Source organism: Dermacentor andersoni, chromosome 7, assembly GCF_023375885.2.
Source record: "Dermacentor andersoni chromosome 7, qqDerAnde1_hic_scaffold, whole genome shotgun sequence".
Lineage (NCBI taxonomy): Eukaryota > Metazoa > Arthropoda > Arachnida > Ixodida > Ixodidae > Dermacentor > Dermacentor andersoni.
In genome coordinates this window covers 163,045,858-163,059,250 of record NC_092820.1, presented here as the reverse complement: position 1 = coordinate 163,059,250, position 13,393 = coordinate 163,045,858, and the positions used below count along the sequence as shown (strand labels likewise).

Sequence of the window (13,393 nt, the reverse complement as noted above, 5' to 3'; positions counted from 1 at the left end):
TAGGCACTGCAGCTTTTGGTATTTGCTGATAAATGTAGAAAATGACCTGCCGGTTCCATCATTAGGAATTTGGTTTATAGTGCGAAGTGCCGAACCTAGGAATTCATCATGGCTCGTCAAGTTTGGTTAACATCATGAGAACCACATTTGTTGAGAACAAAATGGAGTAATACCCATACCTCTGATACTTCGCTGCGACTTTCCTCCTTGCTGTCTTTCCCTTCAGGGTCGACCAGAAAAGGTGGCATGTCTGGGGACTGTGAAGCAATCAGAACATAAGATGTCTCAACAACCTTCTATGAGATGGGCGGCAGGTTGGGCAAGTTGGTATGGCATGATCTTGTCTGTCTTTAGCACAACTCAGGTTGAGTGTAAAGGAAAACAGAAGACAAGCAGGATGACTGAACTGAGGTGCTAACTGAACAAAACCTCTTCCTGTTGTCTATTTTCTTCTGCTATGACATGGCTACAATTAATATGGCCAGAAGATGCCATGTGGCATCAAGAAGATCCTCACACTGTTTGCAAACCATGGTTTGGCCACCTCAGATGTAGCCAGATTTGGTAAGGCCAGAGCCATGGCAACCACAAAGAACATACCGCCATCTGTATCCAGTCCCTGTAGGTGCAGATGACACTTTTAGTGGTGTGTGCCTGTGAAAAAGGAGCCAGGAAAGCTTGCCGCATGACCTCGTGGACCAGGTTCACGTTTTCATGCTTTGAGTAAAGAACATTCCGGACCACTTGAATCTAAAGAAGGAAATAAGAATACGATAGGGTGAGCTGCTTAGAGAGGATGAAAACGTTCATAACTTTTTTTTTTCTTCATCCTAAAGTTAAAGAAGCAACATCAAGTGCAGCTTGCTCACACTGACCCAAACTCATACAATTTATCACTGCAGTTAAACTTCGATAAAACAAACTTCAGCATAGCGAAATTATTGATATAATAAAGTACTGTCGAACCCACTTATAACGATAGTGGTTTTGACAATATATCAGTTATAACAATGAAAAGTTGTTGCACCGTCAACTTTTGTACGTTTTCTATGGGGAAGTAACCCGCTTAATACAATGTCCCCATGCCACATTATCTGTTATAACGATGAAGTCTGGCTGCTGGGTGACCGTGCTAAAAGGTAATGGATTGCAAGATCCTTGAAAATAAAAACATAAAAGGTGAAATGCGAGCCGCTGCTCAATCGCCTGCTACCCCAACTGCTGCCGCGCGCTTCTCTCCATGAGAGATGCACGCCAGCCTTGCGCACATCTCTCCCATTGCCCTTCCACCCCTCCTAACACGAATGGGCTATGTCCTGCGCTGCGCTGCACCACCCTCCGAAATGTGAATGGACCGCACCAACTGCGCTGACAACGCTGCCAGCGCTGCTCTCAGATTGCTCGCTCGGCCCTCACAGTTGGTTCTTTATTCTATGGCCCTCATTCTGCACAATTCTGCTAACAGATTAAGTCGCTCGTGCTTGTCTTTGTTCGTAGCGTCGAAGTCGTTCCTGGCCACGTTTCTCAGCCTCGTTTGATTTGCTGCCAGAACGAGAGATGGCTGATCCGCCCGCTGATCATCGGCAATGCACAACGCTGCCGGTGAAAAGGAAGTGCACTGCTATAGATTTGCAAACAAAGTGCTTCTTTCCATCGGATAACGACAGTGACGGCCACGATGGCAGCGCTGACGCAGTAGGGCAGGCTGCCTCAACATTGTCCCCACGGAAGGTCCTGTAGATGATTCATTCCCTGATGGGCTTGTTTTCATGAGGGATCTTTTGCTTCATTATGTGGAGCACCTGGAAGCCTTGGAGAAAGATGTTGGCAAGCTTCATGTAAAGGAAGCAAGGCTGACTGACATGCGGCTGTCTCGTGCAAGCCAGTGGGAAGTACGTGGCGAGATGCTTGTGGCGATCTCGCTCCAGCGTTTCTTCTGAATTTCTTCAAGCTGAGATGCTGCAGTGGCAACCTTTTTGCATTTTTTAAAAAGTGCATTTTGGGGCTACCAAAGCGATGCCTCGGCAGAGATCGTATGTCATCTGCCGCCCATGAACCTTCTTTGCAGTTGTTATAGCAGTGCCATTCTTGAACACCGACAGCCGCGGCTTAGCAACACGTGATTGGAGCGTACAGGAATCAGAGTTAAACAGTTAAACAAGTCAACACAATCAGAAGCCAGATGGAGGAAGGTGGCAGGGAGGAGAACTGGCTTCCCCACCACTATGGACTTCTTGGAACAGCTACACCATCCCCCATTTTGATGGGTTTTTTTCATGCAACCCTGTTATAACAATTATCGGTTATAACAATGGAATTTTCATGGTACTTGAATATTGTTATAAGTGGGTTGGGCTCGACTGTACTTAGCTTTTTATAACTTCTTGTCTATAGAACACTATATGTTTAAAACCTCAATAAAAGAAAGTATGTTTATACATGATTTCAATACAACAAACTTTCACTGCGACTGAGGAGGAATATGGAGACAATAAATGGAAGCTTCCACATACACAGATGGTCCAACATTAGCGTACATCTCCTTCTATAGTGCGGCCATGGCTGTGCATGGCTGTCAATGCAGCTGAGTGCGTACGCAATCCGCGCGCCCTGTTTTAGAGGCAATCTGCCACATGTGCAAAGGCTGGGCAAGCCAAGATGGCGTGGAATTATGTGTGCTGTCTTACTGCGCATTAATTAGTACTAAAAGTTGTGTAATCTTGAGTTTTACGGACGTATTTAAGTGAGAGGCAGATGAAGAATCCACTCCCCACTGCCAGCACTTTTCATTACAGTGTCGTCTCACTGTGGGCAACACTATCAACCACGAGGTGGAGTGGACACGCAAACATGGCTGGCTTTGCTTCGTACTGTTGATGTGAAGATATCGTCGACATGGCATGAAACCGTATCTTTTGTCCCCGACTCTCAAATTTAATACAATTATTTTTTTTATTGTTCGAATCTGCTTTTCCCGAGTGCCCAAATATTTTAAAAATTTTTCAGCCCCTTCCATGCAAGAAAAATCCACTGGTGACTGTCCTTATTTGCATAAAAGGTGGAATTTCAATATAACAAAGTTTCTATATAACGAAGCAAATTGCAAATTTTCCCAATTTCGTGATACTGAGGTTTAACTGTATATTGTATACAAACTTGAAAATTCTGCTTGGTGTAGTGTGTTTTGAATGCATTTTAATATCAGTGAATTCAAAAGAACATTCAGTTCATTAGAATTTTCTGTATACCCGAGTTTGCAGCACTGCAATAACAGCTTCTGTAATCAAAAGCAGTTCAACCTCTCAGCTGGTCAGCTGTTTCATTAAGCATCTTGCTTGATTAACGAATGTGCCAACCGAGCTATGCAGCAAGTACTGTTTGTAGGGGCGCACAAAAATCTCACGTCCCCAGACATTCAACTTCCCTGCATGACACACACAAGGGTGAAATTTTGTGTTGCAGCTATGAAGAAATCTTGCGCGAGTTTTCCGATGTTAGCGCCATTTTTTTCCTTTTTGGCTGTGGAATGGCTCCTCGGGGAACCGTTCTGCGAGGGTCTAATTTGGCTTCAGAACACAGCACTGGCATGGGCGAACACCATCACTCAAACACGCTTAGTTTGCAGGACTGCATCCATGAACTTTGGTATCCAGCACGATCGAATATTGGCTCGGTATCCTTGTACGACGAGCCAAACTTTCTCAATTCCTCACTGTGGACTATTGTCCTTGCATGTAGCATCAAGTAACTAACTTGCACAGACAGGGCAATATATGCCTTTTTTATGCGTTTGAACTACTGTGTGCCATGTCCTTTGTCATCAAGCGCACTTGAGACCCCACAAGTCTGAAGGAAAAATTCCCACCTGCCGCAGACTTCGGTGGCCACTTTCTGGTGGTGACTGCTGTGTCTGCTGAAGTTGACTTTCAGAGTCTCGCTCTGTGAGACTGCCAATCGTCAGTGATGGTGCTGAGGATGACCCAGAGGAGACCGAGTGGCTTTCGTGGGCGCTCTGTGGCGTGCTGCCGGAACTACCAGATGGTGCAGATGTCTTCTCCAAACCAGGCTCATTATGGTCTTGCTTTCTGGGCACAGTAAGCAGTCAGCAAAACAATGCATCATGGGCTGCAAATAATGTGTAGGTCTCTAGTCTGAAGTGATTGCGAAATACTCAGAATGACCAGCAAGCTGAATTTTAAGTATGCATCATGTGCTAAAACCAAAGGCACCATGATAACAGAGTTTCAGTGCCACTTCTTTCCAATAACTCAATCATGAATACACATCAGACTTTACTTAGGGTGGACTTTAGGGACCTTTAAAATATTCTCAGCATACTATCAGAAGTTCAGCTTAGCTGAAGTTCTATTTACGGCTACATATTAAAGCATGGCTGTTGTACACCCTTCACAATAAATATTCTGCTTCATACATAGCAGGCAGTACTGCAAATCCTAAAGAGACTTCTTACACAGCTCGCATTCACCAAGACACAAAAGTGTTTCACACGTATAAATTAAAGGTGCATAAATGTGCCATCTAATTCAATGTAATATTAAGTATCATACCTTTATGTCACAAAATATGATGTAAATATTACATGGAAGGCATCACAGACCTGAACCTGTTTACCGTTGAAAAAGTTTTGTGAAAAGCTTTTGTGAGCAGTGACCACAGCATGTCATTTGCACTCATGACTAAGACAATATGCTACGTACTAGAAGCACCGAGGTGTATAAGTACGTAATTTGACGTAACCTCTCGCAATTGAGATGCCTTCCCTGCTTCATCATCTCCTGCTGAAAAGGACACCAAAAAAATTACTTCTGTATTCGTAAATTACCATTCTACAACATCAAAAACACCACTCTTACTATAATAAGACGCTTGATAAACCAGAAAAAGCACAATAACAAAAGACGTGTGGCCACGCCTCCATGAAGTTCCCGCACCAACTCGTTGCAACGTCATGGATTTGGACAGCGTCTTCTAGGGCCTAGTTCATTCTTTAGCAGCGAAGATAGACTACACTGTGCTGTAAGGGAGCCAAAGATTGAACATGATGAGTTTCAGGAACTTTTGCCAAGCCAACGCAGCCTAAATATGAAAAAATAATTTGAAGTCCATGGCGTCACAGTGACCTACCAGCGTTGGGTATTCGGCGCGAAATTCGAAAATTTAGACTGACCTTCATTTTCTCTTCCAATATTCAACCTATTATTTCAAAATTAACGACAAGGGTTTTCAAAGAACAGTTTATCTACTTAATCTGATTAAGTGCTTTGCTTTAATGTAACTCTAAGTGTGATAATGGCAATCTGTAAAACTTGATCTCCAGGAAGCACTGGCCAAGCAGCAACATGGTGGATATGGCTGGCATGTCGGAGCTACTTTCCAGCGCAAACCTGTCTGCTCCCTCCTTCCGGAGTCCAGTCACAGACGAACACGTCACTGAGACGTACCCTGATTGGCCTCCTCATGATTGTCCTAGGTGCGCCTTCCACCAAACTAAAAACTGCTGAGCGCTTCCTCGTTGTGGCAGATGTTCCACTGGCCAACTATGAGTTGGTTACGAGGGACCTTTACTCCCGCGAGTTCTCGGGCTTGGCAGACCTGGTCAGCCCAGTACAATGGGCACACACACTTAATTGGTCTTGCAGTTAACCTCAGCCATGACAGTCACACTGCGGTGTATCGTGGGTTAATCAACCAGTATCTGTTGGTGATTTGAACATGGCGCCTTCTCTGCATCATACCAGGAAGTTGACGAACACAGCTGTAGCGTCCTTTGTGAGCTGTGAAGTGGCGGAGACCATTCCCGACTGTCACTCATAGGGTAAGCCTTGCACGAACCTATCTCTACAAACCTTATGGCAAGCTGCAGTTGTAATATACGAAGTAGTTATTCCTTAGAAGATGTTGCAGATAAACAAATAACTGCACTGTGAAATGCAAGGAGCAAGACTTCTATGACTGCATTACTCGCATAGCTTCCACAGCACTGCCTTCCAAGTATGAGTCTTGAATTATTTCAACTTCCTCAGCTGAGTCTATATTTAGGATGAAAAGTGAGCAGTTTACCAGCTCTATTGGACACTACCACACACAGCCTATCACATTCTGCATTATGTTGCACCAATACCTTGCTTGGTGCAGGTCACTTGACCTGCTGGCTGCAGCAACCTCCTCCTTCCGTAGCTTTGCCGGTTGTGTGTGGCTGACCACCCACTGCACCACAACGCTGCGGCACTGTGGTGCAACTGCGGCAGCATTGGCATCGGCAGCAGCAAGCTTCTTGTCCTTGCGGAGCGAAGGCAGCTCTAGAGAAGTGCACACCCAGTGATAACCTTCAGACACTGAGAAAGCGCTGACGCACACGCGCAATGCAGGTGTTCAAGTGGAGGAGCGCAAAGTCCACGTGCATCCGTTGGCAGGAAGAGCACACACAATTCACATTCATGTGCAGTTGTGTACATTCAGGTGCAGTGATGTGAACAGAACGCAACAGGGAGGAAGAAGGCACGCACATAAGATCACAAAATAACGTTTTATACACAGTGGCATTAAACACACGGCAAAGTTCAACAGGGACATTAATTTGTTGTAAAGGCAAGATTTGCCACAAGACAAGTTGCAGGACATTCAAGTACAGTGATGCACATGGTTGGTGTGAAACACACAACATACATGGATGTTCGTGTGCAACAATGGAAACAGGTGTGCAGTAACACAAAACAGGATATGTGGCAAGTTCACAGCACCGGCATTCGTGTGAAGTGGCAGAAACCAATGTGTGCAGTGAAAGAAGTTGCAGGGTACAGCCATTCCAGTGCAGCAGTGCACATCCATTTCAGTGGGGCAGTGCACAGGGGCCAAAGGTAAGGGCAGTGTCGACGTTGGGGCGAGGGTGGGCACAAGGTCGTGGTTGCACGAGCAAGTCACACGTGCAGTGTGCAGGGCAAGAAAACAGAAAAAAACAAAAAACAAAAGGTGAAAATGCAACAGAGGAGAGGGTGCAGGTGTAGAGGGTGCAGCCCACAAAGCTGTACTGGGAAAGCCAGACTGAAGGGGCATCAGAGAGAGAGCGTTATCTTTTCCTTATATAGACGACTTCAGTTAATTCGACCATGACGGGGCCAAGGAAACTGATCGAATTCTCCGGCGGGTCGAATTAAACAAGTTGCAGCAAAAACGCCAAAACACACTGCTGATTAATTTGCCAGTGTTTGCCCGATTCTACATGCCCCTGAATTAAACGTGTGCCCACTTTCTATGTGTCCAAAGTAGAAAACTAACGCAGAAATGGCATTAAAGCTCCTAGACAACATAGAAATTTTATGTGCTCCCAAATTTATAGCAAGGAATGGATGTGTTGCACAATGGCGACTGGTTCCCTAAAGCCAGCTTCGCCTCACGGTTTTTCAAAGTTAGCTATGCCGCAATATAAAAACGTTATGCGGTGAAGCATACGAACGCCGCGAAGGCGGTTTTGGTTTTTTTGTGCAATTGAGCCATGCAGGCAATTTTAGGTCAAATTTCCTTGGAAAAAGGCGCGTGTTAAAATCGGATATATACTGTAATCAGACGTTGCCAACTACGTTTATTCCTTGAAAATCTTCCAAAGGCAGGTCGAAAATAGGCGTTTTTGTTGGGAAATGACGTATGTCCAATGCATTCACTGTTCCCTAAGCTCCACCGAGATAGACGCCACCATTAAAGGGGTTGCCATTGGGGTCACTATAGCGGTCAGGCGCGTGCGTCCCGGCTGGTCAAATTCGTATTATCCAGCGAAGGCCAATTTTAGGATCGAAATAATAAAAATTTGGGCCTATAGAAATGCATAGGCGTCGGCCGGGACCTCCGATCGGGATCAAATGAACGGAAATGTCGAATTGACGGAAGTCGACTATATACGTAATAGCTTTCACGGAATATCAGGCTAGTGGAGCCGTTTACCTGAGTGGCTTCATTCGTTGTGCCCATCTTGTATTGCAAAGTTTAACCAGAGATGTCACAGCTGTTATTGCAGCTATCTACTGTATTGTACTTAGCTGTTGGTGCAAAGCGTTCACAGCAACCTGACCATCAACACGCAATTGTTTTGTCTTTTCTTTTTGCAAGAATCTCTACATAACAAAATAAAGTTTCTAACATGTTGCTGCTATCAGCATTGTTACAGCTGGCCACGGCTCTGGGCAAACTGGTATTCTGTGAAGCGCAATGCACATGCATATGGATAAGCTAAAACTCTCTAACATTGTAGAATGTCGGCTTCAACAGTTACACCTAGATGGATATCAACATTTTGTACTTTACTTCTGCAGGCATGATGGCACTGGCAATGCAATAGATGTTGGAAGGGCTACACAAGCAAAAATCCTAAATTCCTGCAAGTGGTAGTTCAGAGTTAAATTAAGCGTTCTTGTATCGCTAAAGACTTAAAAAACAACCTAAAAGGTGCCAGTAAGAAAAGGTTTATTGTAAATGCTTTTCAATGGGACTGACAAGTGATTAACGTAGATAATGGTAAGCAACAGCACAGCTCTGAACATGTACCAAATTTTTGGCATGACACATAATTCCAAATCATTTACAAGTATGTATTAATGCACTAAGACTCCAGCTTACTCAGACCTCGAAAGTATGTGCTTTGCTATAACACTGCATATAAAACTGAGGCTGAGCAGCGCGAACAAAACAAGGACACAAAGAAACAAATACCACAGACAAGCACTGTGTTGAACATACGTCACCTCCCGTCAAAAGCGCCTATTTTCGACCTGCCCGAGGAATATTTTCGAGCGATAAACGTAGCTGACAATGTCTGATTTCAGTATATACTCGATTCTAACACGCGCTTTTGTTCAAGAAAATTTGGCCGTAAATTGCCTGCACGGCTCAATCGCATAAAAAACAATACTGCCTTCGCGACGTTCGTATGCTTCACCGCATACCGTTTCTGTATTGCGGCACAGCTAACTTCGAAAACCGTGAGGCGAAGTTGGCTTTAGGGAACCGGTCGCCATTGCGCAACAAATCCTTTTCTTGCTAAAAAATTGGGAGCACGTAAAATTTCTACTTTGTCTAGATGCTTTAATGCCATTTCTGGGTTAGTTTTATACTTTGGACACATAGAAGGTGGGCACACTTGATTCAGGGGCCTGTAGAATTGGGCAAACACTGGCAAATGAATCAGTGGTGTGTTTTGGCGTTTTTTGCTGCATCTTGTTTAATTCGGCCCGCCGGAGAATTCGATAGGTGTATTTGCTTCTGCGTGTCCTTGTTTTATTCGCGCTGTTCAAGATCAGTTCTAAATATGAACCAGCTAGCCTTCATCAAGATCTTACTATTGCAAAACATTGCATCTTATCTGATTTATTCAGAAAGAAAATGCACCTATATCCACTTTCTGAACACTGCACGTTACATAGTTGAAACATGATAAACTAACCAAGCAGTGATGGTTTTACATACATGGCCTCCAATAAACAAACTAAACAAGCACAGTCTGTGATCGTTTAAAGTGCTACAACTTTGCTTTTATGCCATTGCATTTTTACTTGTGCTACTATGCACATGGTTTGTTGGGTCGAGTTCACATCTCAATACCTACACATGGGAACCTAGGATATATGAAGATGCACAGCTACAATTCTCACTCTTCAGACAACAATATAATCTGGGAACAGCATCTGTCGTCACAATACTATATAGATCATGGCTATCGATGATACTTCTGTACAGTTAACTCCTATCAGGAGTAGCGCTCCTGTCACACGGATAAGTCAGTGTGCAAAAATACGTCCCCTGACCAGCGATCAAATATCTAGCTGCATTTTTGCTTTAACTGGCAAAGCCATTGGTGTTTGAGTAAAAATGCCACATCATCATAAACAAAAAGCTAGATTAAGTGGCACACAAATGGATTCCCAAATGTAAAAGGGAAGTCTCCCACTTTCAGATGCAGGTGCACAACTTTTTTGTGGACATTGCTACAACAGTTAAAGGTCATTTGCAAGCAAAGTGGTACGAATGGTTCAGTTGTGATTATCTCACCCAGGTTTGGCTTGTAGATGCTGTTGCTGTAGCAGAAGTCGGGGAAGATGTGTGGCAAGAAGTGCTTCTTGAACTTTTCAAAAAGAAACTCAAAGCACCGATGATGGCTCTCATCCTGGGCCTCCGACCACTGGATTTTTGTCACCTGATGTGGAAGACGAGACAGGGCCTTGCATCTGAACACTTACATCATTTACAAATACAGTTGATAACTTTAACAGTGATAACAGTTGATAACTTTAACAGTGATAACACCACGAAAGCAGTGTGGTGTGTGTTTCCTTCGTGTGTCCTCGTTTCTCACGCAGTTAAAAGAAACATTTAAAGCAATGAATCAACTAGCCCGCCAGAACGTTCTAAAGTTGATAACTAGCACTAAGCACAGATTAAAGCTCAGGCAAAGACTAAGTACTCTAAAAGTGTTTAATTTTGCTCCTGGTAAGACAAGTTCTTTGTCTTCTGCATCTCTATGTCAGCTGTGATTGATTGATTGATTTTACCATTTCAAAGCAACACCGGAGCTACAGAAAGGCCACAGCAGAGGGCTCCGGATCAGCGTTACCACCAAGGGCATTTTAACATGCACCCAATAGTCAATGCAGGATTCATTTTGCATTCTTCCCCCATCAGAATGCAGGTATCGTGTTTGGGAATTGAACCCGTGACCTCATTATCAGCAGCAAAAGTATGTGCCCTATAAGATTTATTTACAAAGTATATATCTCTGTCATTTTCTCAGCAAGCACACATCTAATATTCAGCAAACATGTGAGAGTAATGCGTGCCTATCACGGATAAATGCTGTTCTGCATGTTCAGATGCATTTCAGGAATAGACCGAAATTATGCGCATAAGAAATTTCAATGTCCAGGTGGCTAACTAAATTTCCCCTAATTAGGTTTTTAATTTTTCCTCTAGGGAACATTTAGCAAATGCAAAATTTAACCTATGCAGTAGTGAAATCATGTTAGCTAAGCAGAAGTCATAAGACTAGCTCCGCTATCAAGATATGTCTGGCGTTCCATCATCGGCGTTCAAACTTAGTTTCCCAAAAGGTTTCATTAAGTAGTTTGAAACAACCTAAAGTGGAATGACAACACATTCTTTGCAGATTTTGTGGACAGATATACCGAAGTAGCGCCAGTCTTAGGATTTCTGCAAAGCGGACAGGACTTTACTGCTAAGCTTTAATTTCGAAAATGGAATGCGCCCTAAAGTAAATAATTACTTAGTGGATCTTTTTAATTATCCAACTTGATACTACAATTTGTCATTCAAGCAATGTCTGCCTCTTCAGCTGATCAACATAAACAGACAGAGTCGCTCTATATGCTCCATGCAACTAAAAAAAAAATTTTCTAAGTACCAAAATTTGCCAAAGTGTCAAAAGAAAATGATCTATGCATTCTTTCTTTAAAACGCCTACTAGAATTTAGCCATAGACCTGCATGCCTTTTGCACTACATATTTTGTGAAACGACTCGAGTTCTTTTGAGCCGGCTGCAATGCACTGAATAGAAAATGCCCCATGAAGACACCCTAAACATGTGAAGTAGCACACCAGGTACTTATTTGTGCACCTACTTTTTGTGCATTAATGGAGGGGGGAGGTATTCTGTAAGTGTCCACCTAGTGGGCATGTCCATTTCGTTTGCTGCTGAAGTGCTGATTGGTTGGGGGCGCCTGTCTCCTTCCGACGCATACCCCAGTCCAGCCAATGGCAACTTCAGCAGCAGATGAAATGGACATGTCCACTAGGTGGACACTTACATAACACCACACCAGGTACACGGAAAGGTACGCGTGCAAACATAGACACAAGTAGAATGAGAAAGATAACACAGATACTGGTGCTTGTGTTATTCTGGTGCCTTTCTCATTCTATTGGTGTCTGTATTTGCATGGCTGCCTTTCCACACTATGAATCTCTACCAACTTTGTCAACTATTAGCTGTTCTAAACCCACTATCTGTATCTGGCTGGGTCAACCTCTTTGGCTTTCATTTAATTCCGCCTTAGTTGATGGCTTACACACATGACACAACTAGCGAGAAATGCTTACCTGCGTGACCATGTATTCCATGAGGTACTCCAGAAATGTTACAGTCGGGTTCTCTGGCTGGACTTCACCGCTCTGTGGAGGCATCAGGGGCCCAGAATCGCAGGGAACAATAGGGCCAGAATCGACTTCCACCGACGTGTAGAATGTGGAGTCCTGTTCACAAAACAAATGGAACAGTTCAATTAGTATTACTACAGAGCCTCCGAATTTGAATCCCAATAGGCATATCCATAGATGTTTGCATTTCTTAGGGCTATTCCATAAAGCCAGGTATTCCACTGTTTATTTTATTTATTTCAGAAAGCTGCACGCATATTTTACAATAATAACTGGTCTACAGTAGCATCCTACAATCATGCTTGTGTGAGCATTATTCATTTCGCTTGCATTATTTCTTTGTGTCTGAAGTTGGCCTCATACCAGGAGTAACATTCTCCTGTGGTTTAATTTGATTATTTTTTCATGGCCTCCTATTCTCTCATCTTTCAAGTGCAGTTATGTACATTGGTTGCAACGTCTCTTGTTTCAATGCTTGAATCTACACATGTTCAACAAAGAGATGAAGAGAGTCAATTGTTAGCCACTGTATTTACTAGCGAAAGAAAATTATCCACGCATTCTTTCTTGAAAACCCCTACCAGAACTTAGCCATGGGCCTGAATACTTTCTGCATACCTTTTGCACCACAAATACATGTATTGACAAGCCAGAAATAAGTGACATTAATCATATGCAGTGACCTGCTCTGACGGCCTTTCTATACAACATCATGGCAATAAAGTTCACTGCCAACACTGAGCTAAGATTAAAATGCGTCGTTGATGCGATGCCAGTGCACCTGTCACAGTGCCAGGTTGCCGTGCCACCCTTTCGGTGGCACGCGACTGCAGAAAAATTTGTCTCCTTGCTGCCAAGCATTTTGTCGCACGTTGAACACTGCATTGCAAGTGTTTAATAATAGAAAGCCCACAGGGAGGCACTGTTGCAAGTGTGCCAAAAATAAGAGCACATCTATGAAAGCAGAAAACAAAATACAAGCTGAAAATCTACAGCAGAAAGCAGAAGAAAACAGCACGTAATGTTTGCCATGCTTCGAAGGATTTCATATTTTATTATCACTATATCCGATAAAGGAAGCAGCAACATTGTTGCTTGAAGTTTTGTTTTTACAGCCAAGCAAGAAATTTTCTATTCTGCAACTAAAAGCAGACGAAAGTATTAAATGGTGTTGTTTATATTAATGATATAAATGTCATGGTTACTAAAAGAGCACAT

General features: G+C 43.3%; 1 protein-coding gene across 2 annotated transcripts in view; it reads right to left on the bottom strand.

Moving 5' to 3' along the window:
• Window positions 1-13,393, bottom strand: part of LOC126533120 (ral GTPase-activating protein subunit alpha-2) — an 80,514-nt gene that overhangs the window by 59,427 nt on the left and 7,694 nt on the right. Inside the window, exons 6-11 of one of the 2 annotated variants that reach the window (XM_050180391.3) lie at window positions 12,119-12,271; window positions 10,057-10,201; window positions 6,143-6,356; window positions 3,866-4,085; window positions 601-750; window positions 180-257 (exon numbers count right to left, since the gene is read on the bottom strand). In XM_050180391.3, the coding sequence (XP_050036348.1) occupies window positions 180-257; window positions 601-750; window positions 3,866-4,085; window positions 6,143-6,356; window positions 10,057-10,201; window positions 12,119-12,271 (960 nt within the window). The remainder of the gene's footprint in view (window positions 1-179; window positions 258-600; window positions 751-3,865; window positions 4,086-6,142; window positions 6,357-10,056; window positions 10,202-12,118; window positions 12,272-13,393) is intronic. The other variant, XM_055071849.2, reaches the window with a different exon arrangement.